The 19,627-nt window shown below is 42.3% G+C and overlaps 1 protein-coding gene across 16 annotated transcripts in view; it reads left to right on the top strand.

Moving 5' to 3' along the window:
* The first annotated feature begins 248 nt into the window (after positions 1-248).
* The window catches only part of Ttll5 (tubulin tyrosine ligase like 5), a 246,248-nt gene continuing 226,869 nt past the window's right edge, over positions 249-19,627 (top strand). For 12 of the 16 annotated variants that reach the window (XM_050152436.1, XM_050152435.1, XM_050152443.1 and 9 more), the window contains exons 1-5: positions 249-389; positions 1,807-1,978; positions 8,069-8,175; positions 17,114-17,196; positions 18,951-19,057. In XM_050152436.1, coding sequence (XP_050008393.1) covers positions 1,905-1,978; positions 8,069-8,175; positions 17,114-17,196; positions 18,951-19,057 — 371 coding nt within the window. In that variant the 5' untranslated portion in view covers positions 249-389; positions 1,807-1,904. Of the gene's footprint in view, positions 390-1,806; positions 1,979-8,068; positions 8,176-17,113; positions 17,197-17,281; positions 17,335-18,950; positions 19,058-19,627 lie in introns of those variants that run through there. The other 4 variants (XM_050152440.1, XM_050152441.1, XM_050152439.1 and 1 more) reach the window with 4 other exon arrangements.

Below are 19,627 nucleotides of genomic sequence, written 5' to 3'. Positions count from 1 at the left end.
CGCCTAAGCCTCTCCCCGCTGCGCCGCTCACGCGGTAAACCCTTCTGTAGAGCGCGGCGGAACTCTGGGTTTGGAGTCAGCCTTTTAGGGGTGGGGAAAACGCGAAAAGTAGAGGAGCCAAGAAATCCTTCTGGAGACAGCCTGGCTCTACGCCGGCGCCCGGGCGCGCCGTGATGACGCCATCCGTCCGCGCCCGCAGTCGAGCGTTGTTCGCGCCGCTGGCAGGCGCCTGCGCAGTGGCTCCGAGCGGGCGGTTGCTTGTTGGTTGTTGTAGTAACGGGGGAAGCAGCCTTCCGCGGCTGCGTTGATTCCGACTGGGGAAGGAGGAGGGAGGTGAAGCAGAGCGCGGTCCCCGCCAGCCAGCCCCGAGCCCTGAGAAGATGAGACAGGTAAACGCCTGCAGGGCGCGCTCCGGGGAGGTACGCCCCAAGGCTGGGTGGCCGCGGCTGCGCTTCCCTCCGAGCCCCGGAGCAGCTGTTGGCTTCCGGGCGTGCTAGTCTGAAGCGCTGCGGCACAGTAGCCGCGTCCTTGCCAGCGTAGCACCTGCGGAGCTGCCTAGGGTTGGGGGTGAGCTGGGGTGGAGCAGGCGGCAGATCCCCGGAGGGACAAGGACTTCCTTGGGCATAGTGTCTCTAATCGTCAGAGCACCCTGTCTGTCTTTCTCGTCAAGGAGCCAAGGGAAGGTGGCCATCCTTCTTGCTTGGAGGTTTTAGTTTAACTTAAAAGACGCTTAAGCATTTTGGGAAAAATCGAGAAATCCCTTTAGGAATCATCCGAAAAGAATCATTGAGGTTGCCAGATGCTGTCGATTTCTGCTGAAGATGTGTAGCTGTTGCCGCCTGCTGCAGTTGTTTCGTTTGCTTGGTCATGTGTATGCATAGACAAGCAGAAGTTTGGAAAATTGTCCCAAATAGATTATCTCTGAGTAACGAGCGTTTTTCCTATGTGTTTCTATTTCTTCTAAAACAGCGAACATGAAGTTTTCCTCCATAGAAAGTTTGAAGTTAAAAATGCAGAGTTGAAAATGTCCAGTTTTTAATGTCTACTTTAGGTTTGAATTAAAATGTGTAATTTTTTTTTAGTAACAGAATAATTATTAAGAGTGTTTGGCTCCCTACTCCCCAACTGTTTGTCATTCCTGGTGAGAGGAAAAATTTTCTTTACACTTTTATTAAAAGTTAAGTTGAATTGGTTTTCCTAGAAACATAGCGCCATGTTTGTTTGCTTGTGACAGAGTCTGTATAAATAGCCACAAGTGTTGTGGACCTTGACTTTTTGCTTTGATTTTCATCGGATTCGTCTAGCAAAGACTTGTCTAAATTTAGGCTGTCAGCTATCCATGTCAGAGTGCCCTAAAGCCGTCCATTTTGGTGCATGCTACATTTGCCATATATGAAAAGTGAGGAACTCAAATTTAGTAATAGCTTTTAGATACAGCAGAAACACTGTGTTTGAAAAAAATCTTAAGCTGGATGTGGTGGTACATGCCTTTAATCCCAGCACTAAGGGGTGGGGGGGGGGGGGACAAAGGCAGGTGGAGCTCAGAGTTTGAGGCCAACCTGTTCTCCAGATTGAGTTCCAGGAGAGCTAGGGCTACTCAGAGAAACCCTGTCTCAAAAAACCAAAAGAAAAGAAAAAATAATTTTGGTTTTTATGGCATTTGAGGGGCACAGTGGCAGAAAGTGAGCCTCTAGAGTTTGGATAATATTTAGGAATATATTCCTTTTCATTTGTTTTTAAAGATTGTGCCCAAAACCCTGAAGTGCCTATCTGCATTATATTTGAAATCCTCTGACTTTCTCGCAGGAGTCTGTGCTATCCAAATTGTCTGATCCAGTGAAACTGCAAGGAAGAAAGGTCTCTGAGGCCTCTGTCTGTTGACTGCATGACAAACCCTAAAGGAAATGCCAGTTGTGATGGCCCGGGACCTGGAGGAAACAGCATCATCCTCAGAGGATGAGGACCTGGTAAACCAAGAGTAAGTCATAGCAAGCCCTTGGGGTGGAAAGTTGCTTCTCTTGCTCATAGCCAGCATCCCTGTCTGGTGTTGTCCCCCTGTGACTGAAGTCAACATCCTGTTATTCACTTCCCCTTCAGCTCTCAGAAATGTAAAGGCTGGGCTGTATGTTTCCAGACTTGTGAGAGAATATCAGCTTTAGATGTTGTAAAGTTCAGGTAGGAGCTCGGGTGAGCTTGTGGTTTGTTTATTTATTTATTTATTTATTTATTTATTTATTCGTTTGTTTTTGTTTTTTTTTCCTTTTTCCACTTTGTTTTTGAGGTAGGGTCTCATTCATATTGTGCTCCCACTACATCTGGCTTTGAAACAATATACTTACATATTTTCAAAGGCTTGCATGTGCCTGCTTGAGTTTATATGCACCATCGGCCTGCAGGTTCCTGAGGAGACCAGAGAGCATAGGATCCCCTGGAGCTGGGGTTACAGAAGTTGCAGCTGGGAAATAAACCTGGGTCCTCTGCGGGAGCAGGAAGCTCTCTTAACTGTAGAGCCATCTCTCTAGTCCCTGCATCTGGCTTTTTTTCTTTTCTTGTGGGTTTTGGGATTGAACTCAGGTCGCCAGGCTTACAAGTAAGTACATTTACCTGTTTAACCATCTCCCTGGCCCCATTGTGTGAACTTAAAATTTTTTTTTACATTTATTTATTTTAGTGTTCATGTGTGTTGGGGGTGGGGCACACATGCTGCCATGCAGTGGAGGCCAGAGCACAGCTTGCTGGAGTCTGTTCTGCCCTTCCACCATGTGGGTTCTGGGACTCGAACTCAGGTCACGTGTGGTGACCAGCATGGAGCCACCTTGCCAGCCTCGTGCCAGGTTCACTCTGACCGCAGTGTTTAATAATTTGAAAATTTGAGATTTTGAAAGTTTTAGAGACGGATAAAAAGTTATGATCCTGAGCTCTGACCTTGACTATACTAGTTTTCCCAAAATCCCTTACAACTCTAGAGCAGTGATGATATAAAAAGCCTCAGCAACTCCCACAAGGATGTGAGAGTTCTGCAGCCTGTGGCGCTGGCTCTCTGGAGTTTTAGGTTAAGAGTCAACTTCCTCTTTTTTTTTTTTTCCCAGATAGAGTTTCTCTGTGTTACAGTCCTGGCTGTCCTGGAACTTGCTTTGTAGACCAAGACGGCCTTGAACTCACAGAGATCCATCTGCTTCTGTTTCCCAAGTGCTAGAATTAAAGGCAGGCACCACGACCACCTCCCTGCAAGAGTCAGTTTTCTTGATTGCTGAATCCTCATAATGAAAATGATTAACATTGCCAAGTGCAGCTCTGGGAGATGGTGGAGTGGCTCATGTAATGTAGAGATTGAAAGATTTTAATTTGAAGATGTTGTTTCTACTTTGTTAAACTCATTCAAAGATCTTCAAGAGCCCTTACAGAGAAGAGATGGGTTGAGGTCTGAGCTTAGCCCTCCTGGATTTTGAAGGGTTTTACTTTTTGTGTTTTTGCATGATACAAAAGAGAAAAGCTGATTTATTGTTGAGATAACTTATTTAATTATTAAGCCGATTTAATGTTAATATAGCTTACTAAAATATATTTTAAACTTTCATGTATTTACCGTATTTACATCATTTCTCCCTCTCCAAATTCATGTCTTTTTCTTTATTATCCTTTTATAAATGTATATACACACAAATGTATGCATATATATTTGTAAACAAATAAACACCTAATCGCAATCTGGAGGTCAGGGTGTCCTGAAATTCACTAGGTAACCCATCCTGGCCTCAAATGCATAGCAATCCTCCTGCCTCAGCTTGCTGAGTGCTTGGGATTATAGGTATGAATGAGTCACTGCTCCTATTTTAAGATGTGTTTCTTATTCTTTTAGAATATGTACTCTATAACCTGAGTAACTGCCAGGCTAATTGGAAGGAATGTGATTAGGTTCAAATACTATGTATGAAATTACTTGGTAAAGTGTGAAGCACCATATAAATGTAAGGCATTGGTTACTGCATTCACTGTAGACTTTATAAGATAGAAGTCAATAGAGTTCGAAAAATAATTGAAGCATTAATTAAGTTTTGAGGAAAGACTTATGACCGTCATTAGGTTCATAGCAAATTATAATGATTTGACAGTGTATTTGGGTCACTCCCTTTCAGATAATTAGATGGGCAATTCCCTCTGCCTTCATGTACCATTTTGCTCTCAGGGTACTGTCTTTTACTCATTTTACAAAATTTTAAACGCCAACCAAAATTGTTCTTCCACTCTTTTTTTTTTAATCTCTCAGTAGAGGCTTAGGTGGTGAGCATGGAAAATCCAATACCACTGTGACTGTTGGCCTATATTCGTAGTTGAAATGTTAAATATCTAATAGATTTTATGGAAAATACAGGCTGTTCTCTTCCCAACGTTCATCTAAATCCATAGAATTTTTGCAGACTCCTATTATTTTTTTGTGGTTACTCTGGTTTCATCAGCTAATGTCCCGGTTTATCAGATACTTGCTTTATACCCTGAGAAGCTGACTTAGGGTTTCTGATAATGTGATAAAACACCATGACCTAAGGCAATATGGGGAGGAAGGGTTTATTTCAGCTTATATGTCCAGATCACAGGTCTACAGTGAAGGGAAGTCAGTGCAGGAACTGGAGGCAGGAAGCCACAGGCACCTACAGGCAGGAACTGAAGCAGAAGACTTAGAGGAGCACTGCTCACTGTCTTTGTCACTCATATTTGTTCAGCCTGCTTTCTTATATGGCCCAGGACCACTTGCCCGGGGCGGTAGTGCCTGCAGTGGGCTACCTCAGTCACTAATTAAGATGTTCTGTAGGCTTGCCTACAGTACATTCTGCCGGAGTCATTGTCTTAGTTGTGGTTTCTTCCTCCCAGATATGACTAGGTTTGTGTCAAGCTAACAAAAAACCAACTAGTACAAAAACTAAAAGTCGTTTTCTTTACATCTAGAGCAGTAGGCTTATATTTAAGAAGGTATAAAAGTTAGAAGGGCTCACACCATCTAAAGCCGTTGAGTTGTTGTATGCTTATAGACATCTGTTAAGTCTGATCAGATCCTCAGGTTTTATTAAAGCAGTACAGTCCTGGACACAGGCTTAGGAGCACCACATAGCCTGTCATGGTTGGCTTCACATTCCAGAGTTGAGATTCCCTTTTTCCAGGTGTGTTGTGGTGATGACTGAAGCTAACTGTGACATTGTCCTTATTTTACATAGCATTATTTCAGATATCAAATACACAGAAGTTCTCTAGCTTTGATGTAGCCGTGGAAACTTCCATGTAAGAACTTGATGTAAGGTTTCTTTAGTCACTGAAAACAAGTTAGTAATCTTAATTTCTATTCTGCAAGGTGGCATTATGTCAGCTTAAAAGGCCAGCAGCAAGGGAAGGCATTTTAATGGGGCACTGTGTGAAGAAGGCACAGCAGCAAGATGCTGGCACTGCTTTACGCCTCTGTCTGCCTCCCAGGAGCGAGTGTGTTCTTAGGATTTCATAAAGTCAGCCACACAGTTGGTCTGTTTCAGGAGGGATCTTTCACATGTTTTGTTATGGGGCTGGAGAGATGGCTCTGCAGTTAAGGACTTTGGCTGCTCTTTCAGAGGCCCTGGTTCAGTTCTCAGTGACCAGGCAGTAACTTACAACATTCTGAAACTCCAGTTCTAGGCGGTCTGACACCACCTTCTGGCTTCCAAAGGCAACAGGCACATATGTGGTGTGCACACAAACATGCTACAAACATTTATACACATAAGACGAAATAGATAAACCTCCATACCCAACAAAGCAAATTTTGTAATGTATACCAATTTCAGGTATAAAAAAAGATGTAAACTTCCAAGTTTTAGTTTCCTAATCAATTTGAATTTTTTTCCTTTAGTACCTGGTGTGAATGTCACTTTTTTTTTTTTTTAAAAAGAAAAAGATGTTTATTTTTTGTTTAAATTGACCTCTGTCAGGGAACATGGCTTTTAACGACAGCTTAACATCTACCTAAAGTGCTTCTTAGGTTACTTTGCTAATGATTCCCTTAATAGTTTATCTCTCTCTTTGTCTTTTCATTGACTATGAGTGGAAAGAGTCTCTGTCAGGAATTTGCCTTCCACAGCCAGGGTCTGGGCTCTCCACAGCTGTGGATCTGTTCATTGTGGCCAAGTCTTGCGGGCCTTCTTCACTGCGGTGTAATCTATTGTCTGTGATGTGAAGGCACCATGGTACCAGCCTGTAGCTAGTGCCAGATTGTTAAGGACTTCTGGCTACTTTCCAGACTCTGCCTATTTTCCTGTGTCTACTGACACAGAAGGGGTGTAGGGCAGAAAATGTATTTGGAGAGAAGAGGAATTCATATCTACATTTTACATGTGCTTAAGATCAAAAAGCGAACAAACCACATACACAAAATCTATTTTGTGCTGAGCAATGGTGGCACATGCCTTGAATCCCAGCACTCAGGAGGCAGAGGCAGGCAGATCTCTGTGAGTTTGATGCCAGCCCAGTCTACAGAGAGAGTTCTAGAACAGCCAGGGCTGTTATACAGAGAAACCGTGTCTTGAAAAACAAAACAAACAAAACTGATGTGGGAAGGTCATTTGTCTATCTGTTGCTTTCATTGGTTAATTAATAAAGAAACTGCTTGGCCTGATAGGTCAGAACATAGGTGGGTGGAGTAGACAGAACAGAATGCTGGGAAGAAGGGAAGTGAGGGCAGATGTGATGGAGCCAGCTGCCAGGTCAGACATGATGAATCTTTCCTGGTAAGCCAGCACCTCGTGGTGCTACACAGATGATTAGAAATGGGTTAATCAAGATGTGAGAACTAGCCAATAAGAGGCTAGAACTAATGGGCCAATCAGTGTTTAAATGAATACAATTTGTGTGTTGTTATTTGGGGTATAAAGCTAGCCGTGTGGGAGTTGGGCGAGACAAAAAGCAGGCCTGCTCACCTCATTACTACACAAAACATCCATCTTGTTTTTTTTAAATAGACTCTGTAAATGCCATTTCTCACAAATGGCACTGTATTGGTTAGGTTTTTTTTTTTTTTTTTTTTTTTTTTTTTTTTTNTTTTTTTTTTTTTTTTTTTTTTTTTTTTTTTTTATCAACTTAATACAAGTTAAGGCCGTCTAGGAAGAGGGACCTTCAATTGAGAAAATGCCTCCATCAGATTGGTCTGTAGGCAAGTCTGTGAAGGCATTTTCTTGATTAATGATTGATGTAGAAGGGTCCACTCCAAGGTGGTCCTGGGTTGAATAAGAAAGCAGACTGAGCAAGCCAGTAGAAGTAAGCCAGTAAGCAGCACTCCTCCATGGCTAGACTTCAGTTCCTGCCTCCAGGTTCCTGCCTTGCTTGGTTTTCTGCCTTGGCTTCCATTCCTCAGTGATGGACTGTTATCAGAACATGTAAGCTGAAAGAAAACCTTTCTTCCCAAGCTGTTTTTGGTCTTTTTGTTTTAACACAGCAATCAGAAGCTAACTTAGAGCAACACTCTTGTCTGCTTCTGACATCAAGAACAGCAAGAATCCATGTTTCTTTTACTAGAAAACAGAGGACAAACTAAATAAAGTATTTGCTTTCTTCATTGTAAAGCTTTGGCAGTTCAAGGCAAGGTCCAAGGCTGCCCAGTTTCTGAGACTTGTGTCCTGGCCAGGGTGTGGCTGTTGAAATTTTGGATCAGGAGGGAATAGCCTGGCCCTGCTGTCTATGGTCTGGCTTGTGTGATCGTGTGAGTTTTCTCAGAGAGTGATACTTAGGAGTAGATCTCAGTTCACTTAAGGAATGGATTGGCCAGCATTCTCAAAGAGTTAAAGTGTGCACTATGCAAAACTTTACCTAAATGTGATTTCTTAGCAAGGCCCTGGAAGAAGGCTGACATTGAATTCTCCATTTACACCTGACAGTTGTACGGCCTCAGGCAAGTAACTGAGACAGTTGTGCTCATTGTGTGGGAAAAGGTTAAGAGGCATAATGTGATGGTTCTGTTTAGTTGCAAGTATGCAGTGGGGACAGCCATAGCCTCCTACTCCGGCTGTTCATATTTAGAGCTGTGAATTAATGCAGTGTCTTATTATGCCTGTAGGGATCACCCATGTATCATGTGGACTGGAGGCTGCAGGAGAATTCCAGTTTTGGTTTTCCATGCTGAAGCTATTTTGACAAAGGACAACAATATTAGAGTAATTGGAGGTAGGTGTAACTGCTCCCATAGAAGGAAGGTCTGGGTTTGATCCTGACCACTTTAGAAAAAGTTTGTCATACACACAGGGAGGCCTTGGCCATGAGAACATGCATTGGCTTGTTACCTGAAATACTATTCATAGTTTTTCTCAAAATTATGTGTATGTGTTTATTTTTCAAATTGTAATTATTTGCACATACCAGAAGTACTATCTGACCATTTTAGAGTGTACAATTATTTAGCATTTATTCCTTCACATATATCACTGGCGTCTAGTTTGAGGACATTTTCATCTACAAAGTAAGCTCTATCTGCATTCAAGCAGCCCTTCTCTCTTCCTCATCACCACCAATGCCTTGCAACTACTAATCTCTCTGTTTCCATGGATTTTCCCATGGAAACATTTTGTATTTTCATATAAATCAGTGCTTTTCAACCTGCGGGTTGAGACCCCTTTGTCAAACCTCTTTCTCCAAAAATATTTACATTGCGATTTGTAACAGTAACAAAGTTACAGTTATGCAATAGCAACAAAAATAATTTTTTGGTTGGGGGTCACCACAACATGGGGAACTGTTAAAGGAAGGATGGAAACTACTGATGGAACCACATACATGGCCCTTGTGTCAGCCTTCCAGTCTGTTCATGTTGTCCTTCATGTCCTACCTAGATAATATTCCACGAATGCACTTACCACATCTTATTCATCCATTCATCAGCTGCTAGACATTTCATTTCATAGATAGGAGTCCTCTGGAGACTGAAGTGGTATCTCCCTGTGTTTTTGATTTTCACTTCCTTAATGCCTAAACAACACTGGAAATATTTACATGTGTATTTTGCTATTTGTATTTCTTTAAAGAACTATCTGTTCAAGCCTTTGCCCCTATTTTACAAATTGAGGTTTGTAGTTACTGGGTAGTGAGAGTGTTCGATCTTTATCAAATGTATGGTTTTCCTTTCTCCTATTCTATAGGATATTTTTGCAGGCTTTGCGTTCTGTGAGTTGTTTTTTCCTCAGTAGCAGGTTTTTTAGTGTTGATAGCACATGGCTTACCTATATTTTGTTTTTTATGCCTTTAATAATTGTGTTTGAGAAGCCACTGCCTAACATGAATTGTTCTATGTGACTTATGGTTAAGGTTTTATATTTAGAGCTAAATAAATAGTCTTTGATCCATCTTGAGTTTGTTTTTTTAGTGTTAGGTAGAGTCTGCCATCATTCTTATGTGTTGACATATAGTTGTCCCAGCACAAGTAGTTCAAGAGAATATTCTGAATTTCCTATTGAATGACACTATTGTCAAAAATCTCTGTACCCTTTTTTTTGGGGGGGGGGTGGAGACAAGGTTTCTCTGTAGCTTTGGAGCCTGTCCTGAAACTAGCTCTTGTAGACTAGGCTGGCCTCGAACTAACAGAGATCTGCCTGCCTCTGCCTCCAGCACTTAATTATTCTCTAAAAATTTATTTATTTTTATTTTATGAGTATTTTTCCTGCATATGTGTTTGTACTTCATGTATATGCAGTCCCCTAGAACTCAGATGAGAGATGGACCCTCTAGAACTGTAGCACACGCCTTTAATCCCAACTCTTGAGAGGCAGAGGCAGGTGGATCTCTGTGAGTTCGAGGCCAGCCTGGTCTACAGAGTGAGTTCCAGGACAGTCATAGCGGTTACACAGAGAAATCCTGTCTTGAGAAACTAAAAAACTAAAAAAGTAAATAAAAATAATTAAGTAAGTAAGTAGATAAGTATGGTTGTGAGCCACTGAGTACATGCTGGGAACTGGATCTGGGTGCTTTGCAGCTCAGCAGATGCTCTTAGTTACTGAGCTCTCTCCCATCCCGCCTCTGCCTCCAAGTGCTGGAATTGCATGCACAGCCACACTCAGCGTATTTTAAGTTTTGAAATGGGGAATTCTTCAGGATTATTTTGGTTGTTCAAGTTTCTTTGCAAGTCTACCTAATTTTAGGATTAACTTTGCTGTCTCTGAAATACTGGCCTTTGAGGTGTGGACAGTTTCAGCTCTGAGTCGCAGGGTTAAGCTGTAGCTGTTTTCAAAGCTTAGGAGGATGTGATTCAGCACTGCCAGGTGAAATGACAGAGCCCGTACTTGTGTTTTTGGTCATTAGTTCATGTCTCAGCTTGGGCATGAAGTAGTGCATCGTAGACAGATCACTTCAAGTCTCTTTGCCAGTTTCACTGTTAGTTAAATGGGGTCATTCTCTGTCTTGCAGGCATCATAGGAGCAAATGAGATTGTTTAATGTCTGGTACATAACAGGCAATCAAAACTTAGACTGCTTATTCCTCTTGTTGAATAGGGGCTGCTCTATTTTTAAATGACCTCATAATAAGCGATTTCAGAGAGAACTATAGACTTACTTTTGGGAATTGCGTGTTCCTCTCTTCCCAAAGGCCCTTGTGCTCTAATCCCCTCAGCAAGTTGCTAGCCTTCCTTTTAAAGGGACAGGATTTATTCATTTTCCTCTAAAGCCTTAATGACTGAACACTGCTGAGAAAATCCCTTAAATATGATTTGATCAAAATACAAATGTGGTTAAAACCAGCAGAAGTAACGAAGTAACAATCCCCTCAAAATATGCTGCTCTTGATCTGCTTGTGCTAAAACAAAAAACAAAATCTCTGTATTCCCATTTGTTAAAGGTGTGCGCCCCAGTTCCAGGGGCTCCATCTCTCTTCTGACTTCTAGGGGCACTGCACATACATGGAGTGCATACACCTATGCAGGAAAAACACTTATACATGTGAAATAATAGTTCAGTCTGTCAGTGTTTTCTGGAACGCAAGCCTTTTAAATTGCCATTTCCATAGATAAAGGTCCTGGTGGTTCTTGTCTGTAGCTAGCATTATGGAGACTAAGGCAGGAGGATTTTCAGTTGAACGGCGCTTCTTAGCAAGACCCAACTGGAAAAACAAAAAACGTTAAAAATGATTACATTTGTATCATTATATATTATTAAATTTGTTCTTTATTTCTCTATGTTCTTTGAGGTTTAACTTTTTTACTTTTTATGTAAATGAGTTTTAATGACTTTTGCTAATGTATGCTTTTTTTTTTAAATGAAGCACAATTGATCTGTGATATTTTTTTCATCTCTAAAATAGTAGGTCATGCAGTCTGCTCAGGTCTTAAGTGGTTAAAACCCTCTGAGAAGTTATCCGGGGGCATTAGCTATGTTCTGCTGACCCCATAGTGTTACATGCTGACTTCACAGTTCTATATATCTGTTGTAAGTTTTAATTTGATTTTATATTCTTTCTATGTTTTATTTGTGAAATACTCTAGGAATACGGCTTTTTCTTCCATAGAACCCCTCCCTGATTGTATGTACTTTCACATGTAAATAGGATTGGGTTTTAGTGGGAACACGGGCATTTCCAGCTTAAAGTAAATATCTCATAGAATGAGTATTGTTTTATAACCTTCCCATCATGTCCATGTAGTGAATTTGTATTTTTGTAGACCAGCACTTGAAGTGTGATGCAAACTACATGTGTAATTTTAAATTGGAAAAGTGATGCTAGCTTTAATAATGAATTTTATTTAACCCAAGATATCCCAGTATAATAATTTTTCACATTTATTCAATATAAAAACTCACAAAATTTTATATTGAATGTGCTTTTTACACTTACAGCAGTGTCTCAACTTGGTACAGAATTCTTTCCGGAAGTATTTGATATGTGTTTAGACTTCATAACATTGTATTTGAAAAAGTAAATTCATGGAGTTGTTTCACAGGTGTTTTCTAACTTTGTTTGTTTGTTGAGACAGTCTTACTCTGTAGTACAGGCTGGCCTGGAGCTCTCCAGCCTTGAGTCTTCTTTGATTTTTGTTGAGTCCACGGGGGTCGTGCCGAGATGGGGGACAAACCACCAAAGACTATTACACCAGAAACAAACTTTATTCCAGGAAAAAAAATATAAAAAAATTAAAAAAAAATCTCCTTGTAGCACAAAAAGCATATCAGCTAGCTAAGACTACAGCTGGAGATGGACTTGCGAGGCTGTGGCAATGGACGGTTTCCAAACTCCCCCTTTTTTATAGCAAGAAGCAATAAGCATTAGGCATGAACAAAAGAATTTTTACAATCTCAAGGTAAAACTCAGATACAAATTTCTTTTATTTTATTTTATTTTTTCAATTTCTATTAACAGGGTTTTTCTGTTAAGCTAGTGTTTGTATTTAGCCCTTTGTCTCTTTCTGGCTTTTTCTGATGGTGTTTACCAAAGCTCTGCACTTCCCCTGATACTGCCAGTTTCACGTAGCAGGAAGGGTATCGGAAAATGCACAACCAAAAAGTCAGGTCCACCCTATCTTTTAAAAGCTAACTCAGCTCACTCACATCAGTTGCTGGTCATGAGTGGCTCAGGGGTTATCTGAAAGCTGACCTCAATTTGCAGAGGCCACTTCAGCCTTGCAGACAGAGAGAGCTCTGGGTTGTGAAGCTGAGTAACCCACTGTTAATAGTTAATCCTCAAGCTGCCAAGAAAGCTGCTGACAGCCTGCTGTCATTCTCCTAGGCTTACAACTTTATATTTCCTTATTTCTACATTCTTATCTTTGGAATCTTCATTTCTATTTTCTTACTCTTGGACTCTTGAGTTTTATATTTTGGTGCCGGGGATGGAGCCCAGATCATGTTCTTCCCCAGGGAGCTACCCTGGCCTGCGTTCTAGTTAATCAGACACCCATTTTATTTATTTAATTTACTTTGTTTGTCTGTGTTTGATCAGAATTTCATAGAGCCCATGCTGACTTTGAACTTCTGTTCCCTTACTTCCGCTTTCTCAGTGCTGGGACTTCAGACTTGTGCCACCACACCTTTTATTACATAGTCCATCTCAGGAACTTAAATTCCATCAACTGAAGTAAAATAAAAATTTCTGGTCCTTTGTCATCCTGTCACATTTGAAATGCTGGTTAGTCAGGTGTGGTTGGTAAATACTGTTCTGGACGACTGGCCTGTAGAACTGATTTTCCGATAGCAGGTGACAGCCCCTCTGGGAAGCCACTGCAGAGTGTTTCTGGTGTCTTAACAAAGTGTTTGTTTATATCTATCTATCTATCTATCTATCTATCTATCTATCTATCTATCCATCCATCCATCCATCCATCCATCCATCCATCCATCCGTGTTTAGAGAGGGGATGTGAGTGCACACATGCATGGCCAGAGGACACCTTTGAGGCGCTGATTCTCTCCCACTGTGTGGATTCCTGTGACTGAATTCAGATGGCCAAGCTCTCTTGCTGGCTCTATTCATGTATTTTGAAAATCAAATGTATCGTTTATGTCTTCCTTCTGGGTTCCCATTTTGTAGCCTGGGCCGGTCTTAAATTCTAGATTCTCCTGCCTCAGTCTCCCAAGTGCTGGGATTTTAGGTGTACAACACCATTCACACCCCATGCTATTTTTAAATTTTTTCTTCTAATTTTATACTTGAGTTTTGTCTGTATGTGAGTGTACTGTGTGTGTAAAGTGTGGGTGTAGGCCAGAAGAGGGCATCAGACCCCCCAGATCCTAAGTTACCAGCTGTTTTTGGCTGCCCTTTGAGTGTTGGGAACCAACCTTGCCGCCTCTGCAGGAGTAGCCAGTATTCTTAACACTGAGCCACCTCTCCAGCTCCGCCTCATGCTGTTTTTCTAAGTCCCTTAGGGATGTCATTATTATCTTGGGTACCTCTGTGCTAATGGCTGGTTCCTTGTTTTTGTCTGCTCTGTTGCAGCCAACCTTGAACTAGTATTCTATGTTACTTCTTGAGGTACATGCGATCATTTAGGGGGGAAGAAGTTTCAGTCTGTGGTAGAACTGATGTGAAGGTTCTTCAGGGGGTAAGAAGCAGGATATTTGGCAGTTTGCTGGTATCCAAAAGATCAGGTCCTGCCTCCTGTTTCCACGTGGATGAATGTAGAGGTGCAGGGGGTTCTTTCTTGGGCAGTGGGCAGGTTCAGTTTGCAGTTACAGTTCTAGCTTAAGTTTATCTTGGGAAAGGAGAGGGAGGAGAGTGAGCACTGCCACCCTTTCCTTAAGCCCTCAATGGAGTGAGTGACGCCCACCCCCACTGGAGATGGGAGTTTGCTTTACTCAGCCTGCAGATTTAAATGCTAGACCCTAGTCCATTCTGTGACTTTTTTTCCTCCTTAAATTGTCTCTGAATTTGAACCAGCCTCCACATAGCTGGAGTTCTAGGTACTGTATTTGGGGAGTAAATAATTTGCCTCAAGTCCACTGATGGAGACCAGTTTTGTCCCAAGGTGAACCGTATTGATTTAGATGATGAGATTTGAAAATTTTGAGGTGCTAAATTTAGATTAGATTTTAGACTTTGGGTTGTGTTGACTGGGATGTTGGGACGGGTTGAGTTTATTTTGCATGTGAGAGAAGTATGAATCTTATGGAACAAAGGGTGAGTACTGGTAGGGCCCCTTATATGCCTTTGTCTTAATCTCTGGAACCTGTGAATATAAACCTATTTGGATGGTAAAGGGGAATTAAAGTTGCTAATTGGTTGACCTTCAAGTAAGAAGATTAGCCTGGATTAGCCCAGAGTGTCCAGTTTAATGCAACCAGAGGGTTCCTTAACACGGAGGGAGGAGCCAGTAGGACCAGAGTGGTACAAGGTGAAAAAAGACTAGATCTGCCACCGTTGCCTTTGAAAATGAGAAAGGGAGCGATAAACTACAAAGCACTGGGTGGAGGTGGCCATTGGAAACTGAAAAGTAAAGGACCCATATCCCACCGGGAGGCATGTTTGTTACTGCAGCAGAAGCAAACCAGCATCCCACCTTGCTGTCGTGGGGAGGGATTTGCAGTTTTGTAATTGCATTACCATCTAGCTATTTGTTGCTTTGTCACTTTTATGTTAGATTGTCTCAAACTTGTCCCTTGAGAGCCCACTTAAGCTAATTGTGACACGTTTCTAATCAGTTTTGAACATTTCTGTCTTGGGTCAGAAAGGATGGTTCAAGCCTCCCGGCTTCCAGTCTCAGCATTCTGCATGGCTCTTGACGTTCTGTTCTGCACAGAAACAAATGCATAGGATTCTGCCTGTTTTTTTTTTTTTTTTTTACGGTGATTTTATAAAGACAACGAAATGGTGGTGGGGGGGGCTGCTGGGAAAAGCCTGTGGGCTTTAGGAGAAAGTCTGGCTTGTACACACTCATCTTTATGATTCAACTTTGCATTGAGTGCATACCAAAGGTTATAGTAGGCCACTTAATGTGTCTGTGGGAGCAGCAGGGATTTATGAAGCTTTTCATATAAATTCTTCAAAAACGTAGTTGCCTTTGATGATGGGGCTGAACATTGTGCTACCTATTTGCAGATATCTGCAGTGTTCTCATTCAGAATTGTTTAGGATACGGCCCTTTAAAAGCACTGATCCGGAGCCAGGTGTTGAGGTTTGTGTCTGTAACCTCAGCACTTGAAGGACTGAGGCAGGAGCATCAATTCACTCTAGTCTGGGCTGGCGTAAACTTTGTCTGGAAAAAACAATAGCAAAAAGAGTTCCTGTAGAATTCTTAGCTAACATTCTCAGTTTGTAGGAGCATATAGAAAGATTTAGTGCTGTACCTCAGAGTAAATGCTCACGTGATTACAGGTTTTCCTCTCAGTTGGTCAAGGCACAGGTTCTGTCTCCAGGGGCCAGGAGGAAATGCATACAAGGGCAGGAGGCTCATGCCAAGCTGCACTGGTAGTATGGGCCTGTCTTAAAGGGGGCGGTTGGAGGTCCCTGCTCGTCTCTGCCTATTGAAGAGACCCCTGGTCTAAGATGTTCTGGCAGTCAGCATTTGAGGACACAGAGGGCTGTCTGGAGCAGTGCTCATAGCCTTTTAAGTACAGTGGACCTCTTTCTCAGTCTCAAAAAGTCCAGGGCTTTCCCCAGAGTAATGATTTTAAGGTGGAAAAATAGACAAATGATTAGAAAGGAAATGAATTATGTTGAAATATAATAATTAAAATATTAAAAAGACAAATAGCTGGATGTGGTGGTATATGCCTCTCATCCTTGACTGTAGGAGTGTGTGTTTGAGGCTACTATGGGCTACATAGTAAGTATTAGGTCAGCTGAGGCTACGAATATAGCCTTGTGTCAAGAAACTAAAAAATAAAAATGTAACCCAACCCCCAGATTCAAGTCATATGTAATTTTTATTAGTCATTTGTTAACTACCACAACTTATAAGTACTCTGAACATTAACAACTGTGAAGTGAACTCAATGCCTAGCATCTGTCACTTGGTGACAGAGTCACAACAGCAGAGTCACACTGCCCGCCCTTGATGCCTACACTCTTCATTGAAAGTGTTGTTGTTGTTGTTCTTTTGGATGTTTGAGGCAGGGTTTCTTTGTGTAGCCCTGGCTATCTTTAAAGTCATCTTTGTAGGCCAGGCTGGTCTTGAACTCACAGAGATCCACCTGCCTCTGCCTCCCAAGTGCTGGTATTAAAGGCGTGTGCCACCACTGCCTGAAAGCATTGTTAAATTTCACCTGGAAACTACAAAGATGATGTAGGTTTTGTTCCCCTTTCTGTATTGAGTGAACCCCACTATCTCTTAGCTTAAAAATTCTTGGTCTTTGGCTGCAAGACGGTGCAGAGTATGGAGTGCTCGTCCTGCAAGCCTGAGGACCTGAGCAGTCCCTGGAGCCCAGAGAAAGGACGTGAGAGGGAACCAACTTCACAGAGTTGTCCTGTGTCCTCCACACACATCCTAGTATGGGATCCTTTCCCGTCACAATATAGTACTAAAAATATATTCAAGGAAGCCTTGGCTCTAATCCTCAGCTGATTTGTAGTCACTTTAAGGACAGCAGTCTAACACCATTGAGTACATTAATCAAGTTTCCATGTTGCTGTTTATTTTTGTCTTTGCAATTAAATTTTCTGGCTACTGAACTTGATTCTGTGTTTTTGTTTAGAACGTTATCATTTGTCTTATAAGATTGTGAGAACGGACAGTCGCCTGGTGCGAAGCATTCTGACAGCCCATGGATTTCACGAAGTAAGCTCATTTTTACAACCTCACCTCACCTAATCGCCTCAAAAGCCGAAATCCTAGCTACCTAACTGACTTTATCCATCCGCAGAGGCAGCGCTAGGAAGCGCACGGGACCAGTGATTAGAGACTCTGCAGAACTTGGTACTACCAGCAGTTTCTCCTTGTGGTACATGGGAAGCATTTCCACAGGATCCCTCCTCCCCTTTTCTTGTAATGATCTTAGTTTTGGGCAGAGTTGCCCATCAGACATTGTCTGATATCTAGTTGGGGTTCTTAGATTTGGGCAGAGTTGCGCATCAGATATCTAGTTGGGGTTCTTAGGTTCGGGCAGAGTTAGTTGCCCATCAGATGCCATCTGATACCTAGTTGGGGTTCTTTGGTAGCACAGAACAGAAGCAGACTGTCACTGAAACCAAGACAGAGTTGCAGTGTGCTATGGAGAGGGTGGCTCATAGGCGCCGAGGCTTATATAGAAGGGAGAGGCCACAGCAGCCTCGGGCACTGAAGGGCAGGACTCTCTAGTTTTATCTCAACACACTGATTTGGAAGTTACGGGCTCTATTCATTGTCTTTGTTCTTTTTCTGGTGATAGAATTATTGCGCCAACTTAGGTTATAGATCTTATGGAGTGGAGAAGAGTGGAGAAGAGGGCAGATGGCAGGTGCTTTATTATCCTGAAGCAAGTCATTCCCCTAAGAACTCTGCAAAAAGAAGATGTTGTCATTGAAAGGGATAGGCACAGTTGTCATTGAAAGGGTGCTACACAGTCCACCACTGTGTAGCACTCTGATATTCGGAGACCACTGATGAAAGTCTGGTCACTAGCTGCTTATTATAAGTTGGTTCCAATAGGGGGCACTTGGGGACCACATACTGTTGATGCCGGCTTGTTGCTTTTCTATCTAAATCATTTGCCATTGTCCTAGTGTGTTATATGGGCAGAGTACACAATTAGTAATGAATGGACAAATGCATTCTAATGAATGATTAAAGGAAATCTAAGGCTTAACACTTTTTCTTAGATTTGCTGTTCTAATTTTTTTTAAAGATGTATTTATTTATTATGTATACAGTATTGTCAGTATTCTGTCTGCGTGTATGCCTGCAGGCCAGAAGAGGGCACCAGATCTCCTTACAGATGGTTGTGAGCCACCATGTGGTTGCTGGGAAGTGAACTCAGGACCTATGGAAGAGCAGGCAGTGCTCTTAACCACTGAGCCATTTCTCCAGTCCCCATACTGTTCTAATTTTTAATTGCGTGTCTATGTGTGGGTATGTGCATTAGAGTGTAGGTGCCATAGAGGTTAGAACCATCAGCGTCCCCTGTACTAGGGCTTATAGGTGGTTATGAGCCACCCAGTATAGTTGCTAGTAATTGAACCTAGGTCCTTTGCAAAAAACAGTACCTACTCTTAACCGTGGAGTCATCCAGGTCTGGCTTTAGTTAGGATCTACAAGGACATAAGGGAGGCCTGGGAACAGAAAAAGTCTGGAGCTTGTTTCTGAGGCATACTTTGATATGGAAGTGTATTAGAAGTCACTGACTTGCCCAGAAGGCTTACTTTATTTTATTGTCTGTGTATGCGACCTCCCAGCTTCCCCTTTCTTTAACCCTCATCATCTTGTTTGCTGTGGTACTCTGCTGTGATAATAGGCTTGTATATAGTCAGGGTCATGCGAGAGTCTTCATTGCTCTTCTGGACACAGGCTGCTGCTTATTTTTGTTCATTTGTTTTCCGTGTGTCTTTTGTGACTAGGTTCACCCGAGCAGCACTGACTATAACCTCATGTGGACAGGATCCCACCTGAAGCCCTTCTTACTTCGAACCCTCTCTGAAGCACAGAAAGTTAATCACTTCCCCAGGTAAAGCTCCTCTCAGTGTTTAAAGGTCACTGTCATTGGAACGCGTAGCCAGAGGAGAGATGCAGAGGAGAGGAGAGTTCTTGGGGAACTTGGGAAGTACCATAGCCCATGCTGGAGGCTGAGGTGTTCCTATCCCTGGGAGGTGGAGACTCTTCAAGGGCTATGGAGATGTGAAAGGTTTTAAAGAGACAATTTCCATTTCTCTGTCCTAAAATTGAGGTGGTTCACAGTATGTGTCTCCATCTCCAGTGGGTGAGGTCCCCTTTCTCACCTCTTCTCCCACGGTCACATTGGCTTTTCTGCTAGAGTGACTCAACTCCTGTCTTAATATGGAGCGTTTTTTTTTTTTTGGTTTTTTGAGACAGGGTTTCTCTGTGGTTTTAGAGCCTGTCCTGGAACTAGCTCTTTTAGACCAGGCTGGTCTCGAACTCACAGAGATCCGCCTGCCTCTGTCTCCTAAGTGCTGGGATTAAAGGCGTGCGCCACCACCGCCCGGCTAATATGGAGCGTTTTCCTTGGGCACAAAGATTTTGGGGTTCCAAGCTAGGTGTGATGGCACATGCTCATAAA

The sequence above is a fragment of the Alexandromys fortis genome, unplaced genomic scaffold, assembly GCF_014885135.2.
Source record: "Alexandromys fortis isolate MF-2015 unplaced genomic scaffold, M_Fortis_MF-2015_v1.1 scaffold_47, whole genome shotgun sequence".
In the NCBI taxonomy this organism is placed as follows: domain Eukaryota; kingdom Metazoa; phylum Chordata; class Mammalia; order Rodentia; family Cricetidae; genus Alexandromys; species Alexandromys fortis.
The sequence above is the reverse complement of the archived record's forward strand: the minus strand, read 5'-3'. Positions and strand labels throughout refer to the sequence as shown.